General features: G+C 41.8%; 1 protein-coding gene across 1 annotated transcript in view; it reads left to right on the top strand.

Moving 5' to 3' along the window:
- Positions 1–15,447, top strand: part of LARP1B (La ribonucleoprotein 1B) — a 76,854-nt gene that overhangs the window by 34,721 nt on the left and 26,686 nt on the right. The window contains exons 9-10 of the mRNA XM_044681318.1: positions 2,351–2,525; positions 8,540–8,712. Of these exons, the coding sequence (XP_044537253.1) occupies positions 2,351–2,525; positions 8,540–8,712 (348 nt within the window). The remainder of the gene's footprint in view (positions 1–2,350; positions 2,526–8,539; positions 8,713–15,447) is intronic.

Below are 15,447 nucleotides of genomic sequence, written 5' to 3'. Positions count from 1 at the left end.
TGTCATCTACAAAATAAGGATAATACTAGAACCTGCCTGGCAGGGTTGTTGTGAGGATCCAGTGAGAACTATGTATAATGTGCTTTGTTATCTCAGTGTTGGCTATTAGAGTACACATGGGTGAAAGAACTGTGGAACTCTGATGGCAAGCACTCAAAGAGCAGCAGATCAGTTTGATATGCCCAACATGAAGTCCAGGTAGAAGAGGTGAAGTTGTTCAGCTTCTCCTGTTTGTAGGTAACATACTGACTGTATAAGACCCAGGCATTGCAAATCCTCCATATGAGGTGTCTGTCTGCAGAGGAAAGCTTAGGTGGATGAAGAATTCTGGACTCATCATGATTTTGGATGGACATGTCATGGAGTGGCATATTAGTGCAGAGCTCTCAGACAACAATCTTGTCTTGGAATCAGGAAGAACAGGCAGCACATGGTGGGGGAGCAAGGATTGCCCTAGATGACATTTGGGAACTCTGTGAGTTCATACTAATTTCTATTTGTATGGAGAGTTACTTTGCAAACCACTTAAAACTCTTTTCTAATTGGAGTCTTAACTGGTCTTTGTGAGGTATGGGTATCTGTATTTTGCAGATGAAAAAACAGATTGCCCAGGCGATTAGTGGTATGAGGACCCATAGCTTCCCTCAATTCTTTTTTCTTTTTTCTTTTTTTTTAATCCTTACCTTCCATCTTAGGATCAGTATGTGTTTCAGTTCTAAGGCAGAAGAGTGGAAAGGGCTAAGCTGTGACAGTTAAGGGACTTGTCCTGAGTAACACAGTTAGGATGTGTCTGAGGTTATATTTAAACCAGGACTTCCCATTTCCAGGCCTGACTCTCTGTACCTTGAACTACCTCGCTGCCCTCTATTAGCAATAATTGTTGAGTCATTTTATTGGCATTTGTCTTTTCGTGATTCCAGAGACTGGAGTGGGTTTGCCATTTCCTTCTCCAGCTCATTTTACAGATGAGGAAACCAAGACAGACAAGGTTGAGTGACTTGCCCAGGGTCACATAGCTAGTAAGTATCTGGGGCCAGATCTGAACTCAAGACGATGAGTCTTCCTGACTTTGCAGGCCTGGTGCTCTATCCACTGCACCACCTAGCTGCCTCCCCATATTCTTGTTGTTGGGTATCCAAAGTAGGAAGGCTAGATGTGAATAGGTGGTGGCACATTACCAACTTTGGTGTTATTTATGAGATATATGGCTAGGAAAGAGGTGAGCCAGTGATGGAATGAGACTGAGGTAGAATTAATGGGTGATGTCCCCCAAGAGTCATAGGGGATAAAAGGGCATGGGTAGATTGCAGCCTTCATGTCTAGAGGCAGGGAGCCATTTTTATCGACTCACAGATCCACTGAAGGAAGCTTTGCAGAGGAAGTGTATAGATTGGGGAATAGAGAACAAAGGCATTGTGTCAAGGTCTTCTAGGTGATAAGTACATTATGGGCATTGTGAGAGGGATTGATGGTATTTGGGTGACTAGAAGACTGTTTTTCCTTTACATCTTTTCCTTCTAAGAAGAACTAGAATATTGACAAAGAAAATGAGATTTGGAATTCTGATTCGGGCTTTATTGGTCATTTGTTCTATGGCCATCAGTTATCATTTAGTTTCTAGATTCCTCTCAATTTTTCTTTGGCAAAATAAACAGATGATGGGCTTGATCTGCCTTAGAGAAAGTAATTGTTCAACAATTTATGATCCCTGTCAGCTGTGTGACCCTGGGCAAGTCACTTTGCCTAGCCCTTACCACTCTTCTGCTTTGGAAGCCATACACAGTATTGATTCTAAGACAGAAGATAAGGGGTTAAAAACAAAACAAAAGCTATAATGCTTCAGGCTTTCGGGACAATTCAGAACTAGAAAGTCAGCAGAAAATGTGCCCTGAATAGCCAGTGGTGTTTTAAATAGTACCTGAACTGGGTATTCTTTCACTAAGCTATTTATTTATTTCAAACCCTTGCCTTCCACCTTAGAATCGATAACTGTGTTTCTGTCCCAAGGCAGAAGAGTGGAAAGGGTGAGGCAGTGGCAGTTAAGTGACTTGCACAGGATCTCTCTCTTTCTCTCTCCCTGACAGAATGTGGTCTGGGTGGTTTCATTTTTAGGGATGCTGTTCAAATTGTCAGCGTCTCTCTCCACTGCCTCATTGGCTTGTGGAAGCTAATGCCCGGTTTTCCAAATATGTACAAGTAGAAGTCAAGTCCAGGCTGTGGCCGAGCCTAAAAGCCAGAAGATGGCGCCAGCATCTAAGGAACCAGGCAACAGGGTGATGGAGTCATGAGGACTAATGGTTGGGAATTTTGTGATGTTCAGTTGACAGTATCCCATTTCTTTTGCCTCTAGGCTTTGAAAGACAGTACCGAAGTGGAAATAGTGGACCAGAAGATGAGGAAAAAGGTGGAACCAGAAAAATGGCCAATTCCTGGCCCTCCTCCACGTAATGTGCCACAAACTGACTTCTCTCAGCTCATCGACTGCCCAGAGTTCATACCAGGCAAAGCCTTTGGCTCACATACTGGTAACGGCTTTTCTTTTTCCAGAACAGACAGTTTAGCAGTAGGAAAGGCTATGTGGCCCAATCTTCCTGTCCCTTTTTTAGTTTCTTTTTTTGGATTCAATAGAAAGAATAAAGTTCACACTCTGACTTTCGATGCCCTGAATTTTATTCACGTAATTCCCATAGATAGCTACAAACTACCAAAAGCAGGGATCTGAGAGTTAAAGTTGAAACGGTATTCTTAACTCACCTATCATTCTTTGAGATTGTTTTCATACTTTTGGTAGGCATGATGTTTCTGCCTAACTGCTTTTGATTTTGATGATTATTTAATCCTATTTTTGTAAATGAATTAAGGAAAACAAAACTAGAGCATTTTCAGATACAATACACCACCTTTCCCCTTCCCCCACCCCCACCCCCCAGTCAATTTAAATGTTGGAATATTCCAGGCATTTATCCTGGGCAAGTATTCTTTTATCCACAATACAGGTATAGTAGAGCACACGCAATTACAATGCAAGCTTCCCCTAATTTCCCTGCCAATGTGCTTCAACCTTGACTTGAAGGGACACAGACCTTGTCTACACTCTGGTTAAAGCAGAAGTAGGGCATATCTATAAGGTTATTCTCACTTTGTGGATTAAAAACTGGTTGTGACTTCCACTTCACAAACTGCTTTGTGTTAGATGGTTTCCTGGAGCATCCTTAAGGCATGCCGCCTCGGGAAAAATGTGTACTAGAACTTTTTTCAGTCAGTGGGATGATCTTCTGATGTTCTTGGATGTCATGTGAACGGAATATGCAGTGGAATGGGTGACTCATTGAAAAGTCAAATCTATCCCTTTTGGAGCTATGTGGTCCAGCAATCTGAACCTGGGACTGTCCTCCCTCATCTGCCAAGAAAGCCTGCTTTCTGACTCCTATTGCAGGAGCAAGGTTCAACACTACAATGGAGAGTCTGCCTCTGAGGTGATGCTCAGGTGGACTAGAGGACTGCTGTTGGTTTAGAGACTCTGCCCATCGACATGGAAGTGGGCTGCATGGGCTACTCCTTCCAGGATGAGGGAGAGTCTGCGACAGCTATCGTTCTGGAAATCTAGCAAGTGTGTGTGTTTTTGCTGCCAGGCTTGTGTGCATCAGCAGTGTTACAGAAGTAGGTTTGAATGTGGAGGCATTTTCCCAACCGTGAGGCTGGTTGCTAATTGGTCTACCCTTCATCAGCTGCTCACTCCTGCCAGAACTTACGTATGTGATTAAATGCAGACTGACGGAGTCTTGCACCTCTCTATTCGTGAGTGTTGATTCTTCTAAAGAATTGCAGAATGTCTTACCGTTTAATTTTTTAAAATACCGAAAAGGAAAAAGAAGGCACCTTTTCCACTCATGAATTATGTGTGATTGATGGTACTTCAAGGCACTGGAAATACCGGTGCAGTCAGCAGTGATGTCGGGCAGTCTTGCAGAGTTATTTTGACTTTTCTGCTTTACCTTTGATTGTCCTAGCTGTTGCCTCTCTGATCCCAGCAAACACCCATTGTGTAACATTATTTTATAGGAATTAAAATGGCCAGGTGATGATTTTTTCCATAATTGAAGGAAGGATGACACTGCCTCCCGACAAGTGATTCATGTATGTTGTTTGTGCATGTCAGCGATTACTCTCCCTTACTATGTAAAACCTCATGGGGTTCAAGATGAAAGTTTTGACCTGACCTAAGAACAGGAATTTCAGAATGAATAGTCCAGTAATAATGTTGCCATGGAAAATACCATTTGCAGGGCAGACGGGAAACAGGTCAGCCAGATTGGAGATGCCATTAGTCTATTAATCATCTTTGCATTATTAATAAAACATAAGATAATAAAATCAGAATGCCTTGTATATTTTTTGTGTGTGTTTTTATAATTAGCATCCAGATACATGCACATGTTAACCTAGTGCCTCCGGAACAATCTGAGTGTGTTCAAACACAGCTTTACCATTTTCAGGTTATTTATGAAATACAAAATTTAATTTGGTCAGAGTTTAAAGAATGAATGCCAAAGTAGGAAAGGGGGCACTCATGGACTTTGGAATTTTCGGAAGCTGCTAAATTTCCTTGAAAAATGAGAATTAAGCCCTTGAGAGATAATACATGCTATGTAGTGGTTTTCATTTAATCTTTTGTACAGTTATTTGCTGCCCATTTTGGGGGGGCTCTAATTGGAATTGCCCTAATTCACCTCCCCAAGAAGGCTTGGTCACGTAAACTTGACATACTAAGGTGGTAAAAGTATTCATTAAGTAATGGAATTCTGGATCCCCGATGTTATTTACATTCCGGTAGGGTGGGAAAGTGGTCTTTTAGCTCAAATGACATGGTTTGAGACTTAAAGAGCATAAAGCCATGCTCTTAATTTGTCCTTTTCTGAGGAATTTGGGGGGAGGGAAGGGGAGACATTTATTTCTCAACATTTCTGTTCCTCTCTTCATCACAGAAACAAGTCTTTTCTTTTTCCTTCAGGGAAAACCCTGATCTTTTTTTGTAGACTCTTTCTTAAATCAGGTTGACTTGTCTAATGTTGATTGGCCTTTGCAACGAGCAGAGGACTTTATTGCATCAGGAAAGCTTAAAGAGCAACTTGATTAGAAGAGGAATGGTAAGATGTTAGACTTTTTTTTTCTTTTTTTTTCCCAAAACGCATTTGGTGCTCACTCAGAGGCGGGGGAAATTTTGCTTTATGAATGACCCTAGGACCGACCACCATGTCTATCTACTTAAATGTGTTACTTACTTGTCCAGTGATGTTAGCGGTACTCTTCTAGTAATGGACATCTTTAGACATAAGAAGTTCCACATTTTGAAAACGGGGGAGGGGACGGATGGTGGAATTTGCCCTTCGATTCTCTTATTGGCTGCATTCTTATTTCCTTGGGTAGGCAGCTTACTTTTTGTGAAGCTGTTGACATCTCTTCAAAACGTGCGTAGGGTATATTTTGATAGGTGAATTTTGGCCAGGTGCCATGTCAAAGGTTAGGTTTTTAACTCTTTTCAAGCTTATTCATACCCCAGAGGCTGTGGTTCTCTTAACGTGGATTTAGAAAGTCATGTTAGCAGGTGTATGTAATGAGGAGCTGACATGATGTACTTTGGAGAGAACCAAATTTCTTGGTAAGTAATTTTGGCTTATAGATATTTCTTTCTTCCCCTAAAAAAAAGTCATATGGAAAAAGTGCACTTTTGGAAGCCTCGTCCTAGCAGGAAAGTAAACTAGGTTCTTTATTGGCGATGCCCCTCCCTGGAGAGCGTATTCTGGCAGGGCCTTCCTAGCAGGGAAAGCTTTATGTGGAGTAGCCTCATCACCAGGTGATTTTAGGGCGGCCACCAAGTTTAGGGTTCTTCTGTCAAAGGCATCTCCTGATACCTTCTAGTCTAGCATAGCAGAATGGATTGCTGCCTGCGTTGGTAGATGAGAGACCCATACACTGATGAGATCACAGCTCCTTTGATATACTCAAAGGACAGAAACACCTGCACTGGAGTAGGACTGAACCTCAGGGCTCTTGCTGGCAACATTTTTGCTGAAATGATCTGAGTTAGTAGTTACTTAAAATAAGTGCCTCTGTATGTCTTAAACTCCTCCCTCCCTCAGTGGATAGTCCTGGAGTTGGGAGGACCTGTCTTCAAATTCCTAGCTGTGTGACCCTGGGCAAGGCACTTAACCCTCATTGGCTGGCCCTTACCACTCCTCTGTCTAAATCAGTACTTAAGATCGATTGTAAGACAGAAGGTAAGAGTTTAAAAAGGAAAAGAAAAAAGGAAGGAAACTCTGTTTTCAGTTTAAGAAATATACTGGTATGTCATAGGTCACCCAGAACTGAGTTGCCAAATCTGAGTTTCAAACAGTTAAATTCCAAAAAATATAGCATGTCTAGTTTAAGGGGGATAAAATCTTGGGGAATTGTTTTTCTTATAATTGGAATCATGGGAAGAATCCATGAGAAGGAAATGTTTTAAGACATTTTGTAGATGGTGCTTGTTAAATTTAAATATCCTTAGGCATACTGCCCAATTTTAGAATTCAAGAGGTTTTAAAACAAAGCTTTCTGTGATTGGAGTAAATCCTGTAGTCCGTACTGACCCTAGTGCTAACCAGAGGAGCATGTGGCTCTCAGTTCACATGAACTTCAGCAAGTAGACACTTGAGTTTGTTCGGTGTTGGTATCCAGATGAGAGCTTTAGGAGAATCCTGCCCCTGAACGTTTAAAAAAGACCATTTATAGTCCTGCTGTCCAAAAGCATTCATCAGAATTGCTTTATCTGACCCTAAGTATTTCTGCAGTGTGAGTGTTTGTAGTTTGTGAAATGCTGCTTTTATCTCCAAGAATCTTTGTTGGATAAAACATTGAATTTGGCCTGCTCCTCCCCAAATCACAGATAGAACTTTAAGGAGTAGTTTATGTCCCACAATCTAGACTTCCTTTTTCCACAAGTTTACATTTCATTACTTATTTGTATCAATGGTTCAAAAAGTGGTCTTATATCCATCAACTTGTTTGACACAACAAGCCTGTAGCCTGTTTTACAAATGAGCAAGCTGAGGCCAAAAAGAGACGAACTTGATTATAACTAGTTAGTGGTAGACTTGGGACTATCGAGCCTTCTGATTGTCTATAGAATTTTTCCATTAGGATTTTGCTGTTTGACCTTTTTTTACTTTTAACTCCTGCTAACAGTAGAGAAAACAGGAGTTTCTGGCCTTCCTTAGTATTAACTTAGATCTTTTGTGACTTAGGAGTCTGCCTTTTAAAATTGACTTGCTTGTGCAATTTTATTTTGTCTGTAAAATCCTATAGGTTGTTTCATTATAAAACCATATTTCTTATTTTAAAGTGTGTGGTAGTTTCTCCCTGCTCCCTCCCATTTTCCTTTTAGCTCCTAGAATTTCCAAATTTAGGACCCAACCCTTTGCCAGAGTGCCACATAATATTGTTTACCTTTCTCAGTGTATAGCTAGATTAAGCTAAACTAGGTTATTGTACCTTCCTAAACCTAGTAAATATAATTTAATTCAATATTTTCAATGAAATGTTTAGGAAAATGTGGTTATTTGCAGTTGAATTAAAATTACATCGTTATAATTTGCTTGTTTGCCCATGCAGTTCCATAGAACTGAAGTTAGCTGCCTTCTTGACATGCATAAGAACCCAAAACCCAATGCAGAAAGAAAGGAATTATTTTTGAAAATACCTCTCTTGAAAGGCAAAGTCATTTGTAATAAAAACTACCCTGGGAGATAAAAAAACTGAGTGTAGACTTGGGTGAATGGAAATTTTTTTTAGACCTCCTAAATGATAGTGTGTTATATAGAATATATACACAAAAGCTGTAACATGGTTACTCATAGTACATTAAGTGCCTGATAACTGTTGGATTGAGTAGGTAACATATACATGGATTGTTCACTTATCGAGATATTTTGCCTTCCTACATGAGGGCAATATCCAAAATAGGGTTGTTTACATTTTGCAGAATGGTAAAATAATGGAGGATTCACAAGTAACCTTTCATAAATTTCATTTAGAATATGGGCCACGATAATGATACAACACTCTTGTTCCCTCTGACTTAGAATTTCACAAAATTAATTTTCTCTGCAAATTTCCATCAAGGTTTCATGGACGGGCACCCCCAAATCTCTCTAAGTGGCCCGCTTCTCGATAGGCTAGGACTAAATGTGTAGTGGTCCTTCCAAAGCAAGATTGAAGCACATTCACAGGTCTGCACAAGGATTTGACTGTCCTTCCTATATCTTTCCTGTGTTTAATGAAGGCTTCATTCTGCAAGGCTTAGTCTTTAACATTTAAAGAAGGCTTTAAGTTGTAAAACCATAAAAAAGAAGCAGGTGGTTCACATATTATCTTAGCTTTATTGGTTTAGCTTTCTTACATGGATTAATAGTTTCATCACCCAAGTTCAAAGAAAATATAAGATGTGTAATAGAAAAGTAAGAACAGTTGTTTTAACTGTAGAACTAATTTAAAATTTTAGAGTCTGCCCCAAGTTCTCCAAGAATGGGAAGTCCATTGAGTCCAAAGAAAAATATTGAAACAAGTAACCTTCAAACAATGTCTAGAGGGTTGTCTACCAGTTTGCCTGATCTGGACTCGGAGCCTTGGATAGAAGTAAAAAAGAGGCATCGTCCGTCCCCAGTTAAATTAAAGGTAAGCTATCACCATCTCCTGGATAAGGGACAGTATCCTTTAGAGCAGGCTCAAGGAAAGTGTGTATGTAAGTCTTAAAGGCCACAATCTAAAATTTTAATTTGATGGGCAGCATTTATGACATTGCTCAGATCCCGCTTAATTGTCTGACCAACCTCAAAATCAGTACTGTTCAAGTGTACAAGTAGTCTTTCCTCTTGGCTTTTTCTCACTTAGAAAATCCGTTGAATATTCTTGTTGCATTTGTACAAAGCTAAGTGAGAAAATGTTCCTTGTACTTGGAAATTAAATACTGCTGAGCACCTTCCACAGTTGTTCTCTGGTGGTGGTGTTTACTTTTTTTTTAATTTTAATTTTAAATATTTTCCCCTAGTTACATATTTCATGTTCTTTCCCTCTCCCCCAAACCCCCTTATCCCCCCTTAGCCGATGCACAATTCCACAGGGTTTTACACGTATCATTGATCAAGACCTAATTCCATATTATTGATAGTTGGACTAGAGTTATCGTTTAGTGTCTTCATCCCCAATAATATCCCCATCAGCCCATGTGTTCAAGCTTCTGAATGTGGGTAGGGTTCTTTTCCATAAGTCCCTCAGAATTGTCCTGGATCCTTGCATTGATGCTAGTAGAGAAGTCCATTACATTCTATTTTACCACAGTGTATCAGTCTCTGTGTACAATGTTCTCCTGGCTCTGCTCCTGTCACTCTGTATCACTTCCCTGGAGATCTTTACAGTTCACATGGAATTCCTCCAGTTCTTTATTCCTTTGAGCACAGTAGTATTCCATCAGGTGGTGATTACTTTTTAAAAATTGAATTTTATGATTATTTTCTCCCACCTGGCCCCTCTTCCCCTGCCCTCAATTGAGAGAGTAAGACAAAACAAATCCCCATTACAAACACATATCGTTAAGGAAAAACATTCCCCTGGTGGCCTCCCCTGGTGACCTCCCCCCACCACTGCAGTGGGGAGTCTGCCATCACTTTTGCTAGAAGATGGGCAGCCTATTTGATCATGAGTCCTATGGAATTATGGTTGGGCATGGTTTTGCTCAGTTTGTGGTTACAGTATAGTGTTCTCTGGGTACTATATCACTGCATCAGTCACTTGATGTGCGTCTTGCAGGTTTCTCTGAAACCATCTCCTTTGTGTCATGCTGCACTGTAGTGTGCCATTGCATACTCTGTACCAGTAATGGTGAACCTTTTAGAGATTGGGTGCTGTGTTGCCCTTTCCTGCGCCCCCCCCCTTGTGCCATGAACTGCCCCACCTTACTTTACACAGGGGTGGGAGAAAGCATTCCCATTGGGCTGTTGGGCAGAAGGGCGGGGATTTGAAAAAAAAATGTGATTAGGCTCAGTGGAGAGGGCAAAGGGAGCAACTCTGCCCGAGTCCTTCTAGTAACAGACTAGGGGAAGGTGGAGTGTACCCCCCCCCCCCGCCCAGCGTGTCATCTTTGGCATATGTGCCATAGGTTCACCATCACTGCTCTATACTTACTATACCTTCTTCAGTCATTCCTCAGATGTGTATATATACCCCTTCCGTTTCTAATTCTCTGCCATTTCGGTAGCCATTCGGTAGCCATCAAGAAGGGGGCAAGATCAGGAACAACCTGTTTATGTATGTAATGATTTCGCTGCTGCTGGTGGTGGTGGTGTGTATGTGGGGGTGTTTAAATCCAAGTCTCAAGATCTGAAAAAAAAGTTGACTGTTAACACTTCATGTTTTTTCTTTTTAAGATAATACAAAATAAAGAGTTTAAAGAATTTAAGAGCTTTTTAGTTTGGTCATGCAAATGAGGAAAGATTTTGCAAATTCTTTGTCACCCTTTTAGAATGGAAAGTCTGGCAAAAAGGAACCTGAATTAAAAGGCACTTAAATTATGAAATGGAGGGCTATACTAACTTGTTAGCAATACACATTTTCGCCCTGGGAAGTTTTAAAATAAATATATTTCTTAGTCCTGGCCATAGTCCTTTTTTTTTTTTTTTAAACCCTTACCTTCCGTCTTAAAGTCAATACTGTGTATTGGCTCCAAGGCAGAAGATTGGTAAGGGTAGGCAATGGGGGTCAAGTGACTTGCCCAGGGTCACACAGCTGGGAAGTGTCTTGAGGTCAGATTTGAACCTAGGACCTCCTGTCTCTAGGCCTGACTCTCAATCCACTGAGCTACCCAGCTGCCCCCACCATAGTCCTTTTTAAATGACCTGGATGAGAAGAGAGTTGTAGAAATTCGCTAGAAATTGTGACCAGTTGAATACTTGGAATACTGAATTATCAGAACTTTAAGTTTATTAAGTTTAAAAGTTGACTTAAAGCTTCCATTTAAACTGGCATTATCAAAAGCAGAATGAATTTTTGAAAATGTTATTCAAAGATCACTTTAAAAATAGATCTAAGAAATACTTAGAAACTGTGAGGAAAACTAACAGGGTAATGAAAGGGTTGAAAATAATAAACTGTAAGGAAAGCATAAGGAAACTGAAACCAATCCACATAGAAAATGATAATGAGCTGCTTGATGTTTACTGAGAACAAAGCGTGAGGAAATGAAGGATGCAGGCTTGGAAATGAGTTCTCTTACCTCTTGCTAAACATCGAGTTGTGTTAGGAAAGTAGGTTGTGGAGCTTCCTTTTCTGGAGGTCTTAAAAAACCCTGTTCTTTCTAAAGGAGGAGTTTGCTGGGGGTCCTGGGTGAGACCAGAGGATCGGCTGAACTGGTGTTTTCCAAAGTACTAGTTCTGCCCTATATTTGCATACTTTGATGTTTTCTGTGCCACGTGTTAAAGATAGCAAGTATCCAAACCCATTCCCAAAAATGATTTGTAGGAGGGGAAGGGAATTGCCAGGGATTTCATAATTGGAAGGTGAAGTGAAATCGAACAAACAGTTGCTAACTGCTAACAACAGCCCAGCTTCTTGTTTAGAAGAGTGAAGGGGATTTTCATTCAGATTAACCAAAGAACGTCTGTCACTGAGAACTGAGCAGCATTTTGATTCGAGACCAGAAGGGCACAGGAGCAAGAGGAAGGACCTTGGTAGCAGCAGTCCACAGAGGTCTGATCAGCAGTTGTTAGTAATCTTAGTGTACCAGCGAGGTCTGAACTCCTACATATGCCTCATGGTTTTGGAGAAATACTTAGTCGTTTGTGTCTCCCAAAGTGTTTTTTGTCTTTGTTTTCCAGGACGTCTTGTTTTATTATGTCTTTGCTAAAGGGACAGGGGCAGGAGGCTCATTTGCCCAAGGGGTGTTGGTGGGTTGCTATGGCTCTTGGCAAGGGGACACCAGGCTGAGGCTGCAGCCTGGATCATTTCTATCTAGGATGCCACCCCCACTTGTTTGGTTGGCAGAGCCAGAGATAGGAGATCCCCAAGGAAAGGACAGGCTTCCTAAGGTCCTGTCCCTTGTGGTAGGGAGCCCTTAGCCCTCAGCCCAAGATGAGGTGCTCTCTTTTTCTGCTCTTCTGGACATGAGACTTGACTGCTGCACCCAGGGGTATCTCTAGATTTTTCATCCACCTGAGTCAACAGGCATCTCCAAATCCATCTGGGCTCCTCCTCTTCTGGAAGCCCAGGAGCAAGCTGAGATGGAGAGATTTGAGGCCTTTGCAGATCTCCTGTTTCTCCTTTCTCTGGCACCCCTTCTCTTCCTTCAGGGCTTTCTGAAAGGCACTGGAACCAAGGAAGCACTGAGAGATCTGTTGTAAAGGACTCCCTGTGGGAGACTTAAAATGGTTAATAAAAGGGGCAAAAGCTCTTGAGTCCAACAGGAGAGAATGAGATAAGGGGCCCATTTGGGGGTTTGGCCTTGGCAAAAGAGGAATACTAACTTCATTGAAGGCTTGGAGTATAAGGGGAGTATCTGCTCGCTCTTTCTGAGGTCCTCTCTATAGAGAAGCAGGCATTGGTGGGAAAATGGGAAGCTTGGGGCAAAAGGGGACAGGCAGGGGTACACCCCAAGGAGGTGGGCTGGGTGGACAGAGCACCAGGACATTTCTCCTTTTCAAATTCTATTTTAGAAACTCATACTGAGGGTTTATTTTCAGTTTGATCATGAACGTTTCTCTTTACTGGTGATAGATTTATGGAATAGTTATTATTTAAAACCTGTAAGTTCCATCTTGGAATTGATACTAAGATTGGTCCCAAAGCAGAAGTAAGGGCTATGCAGTTGGGATCAACTGACTTGACCAGTCACACAATGGGGAAGTATCTGAGGCTACATTTGAACCCAGGACCTCCCGTCCTTAGGCCTGGTTCTTCGTACACTGAGCCACCTACCTACTCTGGAATATTTATTTTAAAACAGGAAAATTTCACCTGACTCCGGTTATCCCAGATAATGTTTTCATCTTTTCTTCGTTATCCTTTAAAGCAGAACAGCTTTGTGATATTTGTAGCTTCCATGTTAGTTTTTAATAGTTATTTCAGTTTTTCCATTTAAAACTTTATTTTGGAGGCAGCTGGGTAGCTGTGTGACCCTGAGCAAATCACTTAACCTCCATTGACTAGCCCTTGCCATTCTTCTAGTATTGGTTCTAAGGCAGAAGGTAAGGGTTTTAAAAACAAACCAAAAAACCCAACTATATTTTGGAGGCAGCTGGTCCTGGGGTCACATCTGGCCTCAGACACTTTGTAGCTGTGTCACTCTGGGCAAGTCATTTAACTTTGACTGCTAAGCCCCTACTAGTATCAATTCTAAGACATAAGGTAAGGGTTTAAAAAAAAAAACCCAAACTATATTTTGAAGACTAGTCCAGTGAATAACCTGCAGAGTTCATTTAGAATATTATGTCCATCTTCTTAAACTTTGTATGAAGAAAAAGAAATAAAATGAAAAAAAAAATGATATTTTGTCTGTGATGATGGAGGGGATCAGTGAGAGTCACTTGCAGATATATGGATTGTACCTCAGAAGGTGCTTTCATGTTTCTCTTGAGAAAGAGCACCTCATCACTCACAGCTAAGCCATCCAGGGCTAAAAATCTGGACAGTATCCTTATGGCCCCTTTTAAAAAGCTGACCCGGTACCTTTTGTTTTTCTGCCACTCATATTTCCCAATGTGTCCCTCTTCCTTTTTCTTCCTAGAGAACCTTTGGTTATAATAAAGAAGAAAAACAGCAGCTGCCTAGCAGTAGTTTATCCAAGCCTGTTGGTCCCCTCCCCTCCTGCAGAGAAGTGGGAGCAGGCCCGAGGTGGGGATGGTGCAGAATGCCACCATAATTGTCTTCCTTTGGGACCCCTAAATGTGGCCATTGTCCTTACATAGCATTTTCCCATCGTTTTGTTGTCCTTTCCATTTCTATTATAATCGATGGGTTTTCTGGTTCTGCTTTCTGTACTCTGTTAGTTTATACAAGGTCTTTCCAAGCTTGTCTGTGTTCATCTAATGTGCATAAAGATTACATTAAGATCATTTACTATATCCAGTCATTCCACAATTGATGGGCTAATTAGTGTTTGTCACTGTCTGCTTTTTCCAAAACTGGAGCCCTAAAGGTTTTGGTGATATGGAAGCCCTCTTTGCCTCTGACTTCCTTGGCAGTGGGATTCCCCAATGGTTGGGTCTGGTCATTTTATAGTCCCTTTCCATCACATAATTCTCAGATCAGTCCTAGCATCCACCAGTTTCTAATATTGTCTGAGCGTGCCTCTCCAACCAGACCACCCCCATTTGGGTATCTTTGCCAATTTGCTGGGTGCGTGGTGCAGCAGCTCTTTTTAGGAGCATTTAAGTGATCTGGAATGATCTTTTGTGAGACTGTTAAGAGTTTAGAGTTCCATTTGCAAGGGTTCTTGATGTCCTCCTCTGTTGAGTTAGTTCCTCTAAACTTTGGATGTCAGAACTAACTGTGCCGGAGGTATTGGAGGCCAAGATTTTCCCCTTTCTCAGCCATTGCTTAAAGGCTTTTAAAGAACAGAATATTTCCCCTGCTTGGCTGCTGTCTTTTGTTCTCAGAGAGGACCACAGTGACATCTGTGGTGATGTGGGATGTTTTTTGACTCGTACATAATTGGATTTAGGCACAAAGTCATCAACCTCTCTCTCTTCTCCCAGAGTCATCAAAATCCAGTGGCAGAACGAGTTGGGAGCCTGGCGACGGCCCTGGTGCAGGGAATGACTTTGGCTTCTCTGCTGCCTGGCCAAGTTTTGAGCATGCCACGGTACTGGCTCAGCTGCCTTTATGGCTGTGGGGACAGAACAATCTCATCCGCACCTCCTCTAACTTAGGCTATCCTCCACCTGGTTTAGCTCCCTGCCCAGACAGTTGTGCCAGGTGTGCCCCCTGCTTGTGCTAGGGCTTTGTAGAGCCACAGAGAAGAGCTGGCCCTGGATAGGGTTGGGCAAGCTTCACCCAGGAGGTGTCCGCTCCCCACATCCTAGCTTCAGACCTTACAGGGTCCCCTGGATGGTGGGCTGGCCCTCTCGGAGCCTCAAGACGCTCACGTGACTTGTCCAAGGCAATCAATAGATAGGAAGTGGCAGAAGCATGATTCACATTCTGACCTTTTCACTTCACGTCTAGCGTCCTCTCTGTTTTACACAGAGCCACCTACTTAGCACACACTCATTATGTGCTTTCTCTGGGCCAGGCACCGTGCTAAGTGCTGGGGATACAAGTTTAAAAAACCAATCCCTGTCCTCAAGAAGCTTACACACGAATGAAGGGAGGGGCTGGATCACACATCCCCAGAGGAAAAATGAAGTCCCTAAGCAGCCCCTC

This window comes from Gracilinanus agilis, chromosome 6 (genome assembly GCF_016433145.1).
Source record: "Gracilinanus agilis isolate LMUSP501 chromosome 6, AgileGrace, whole genome shotgun sequence".
Classification (NCBI taxonomy): domain Eukaryota; kingdom Metazoa; phylum Chordata; class Mammalia; order Didelphimorphia; family Didelphidae; genus Gracilinanus; species Gracilinanus agilis.
The sequence above is the reverse complement of the archived record's forward strand: the minus strand, read 5'-3'. Positions and strand labels throughout refer to the sequence as shown.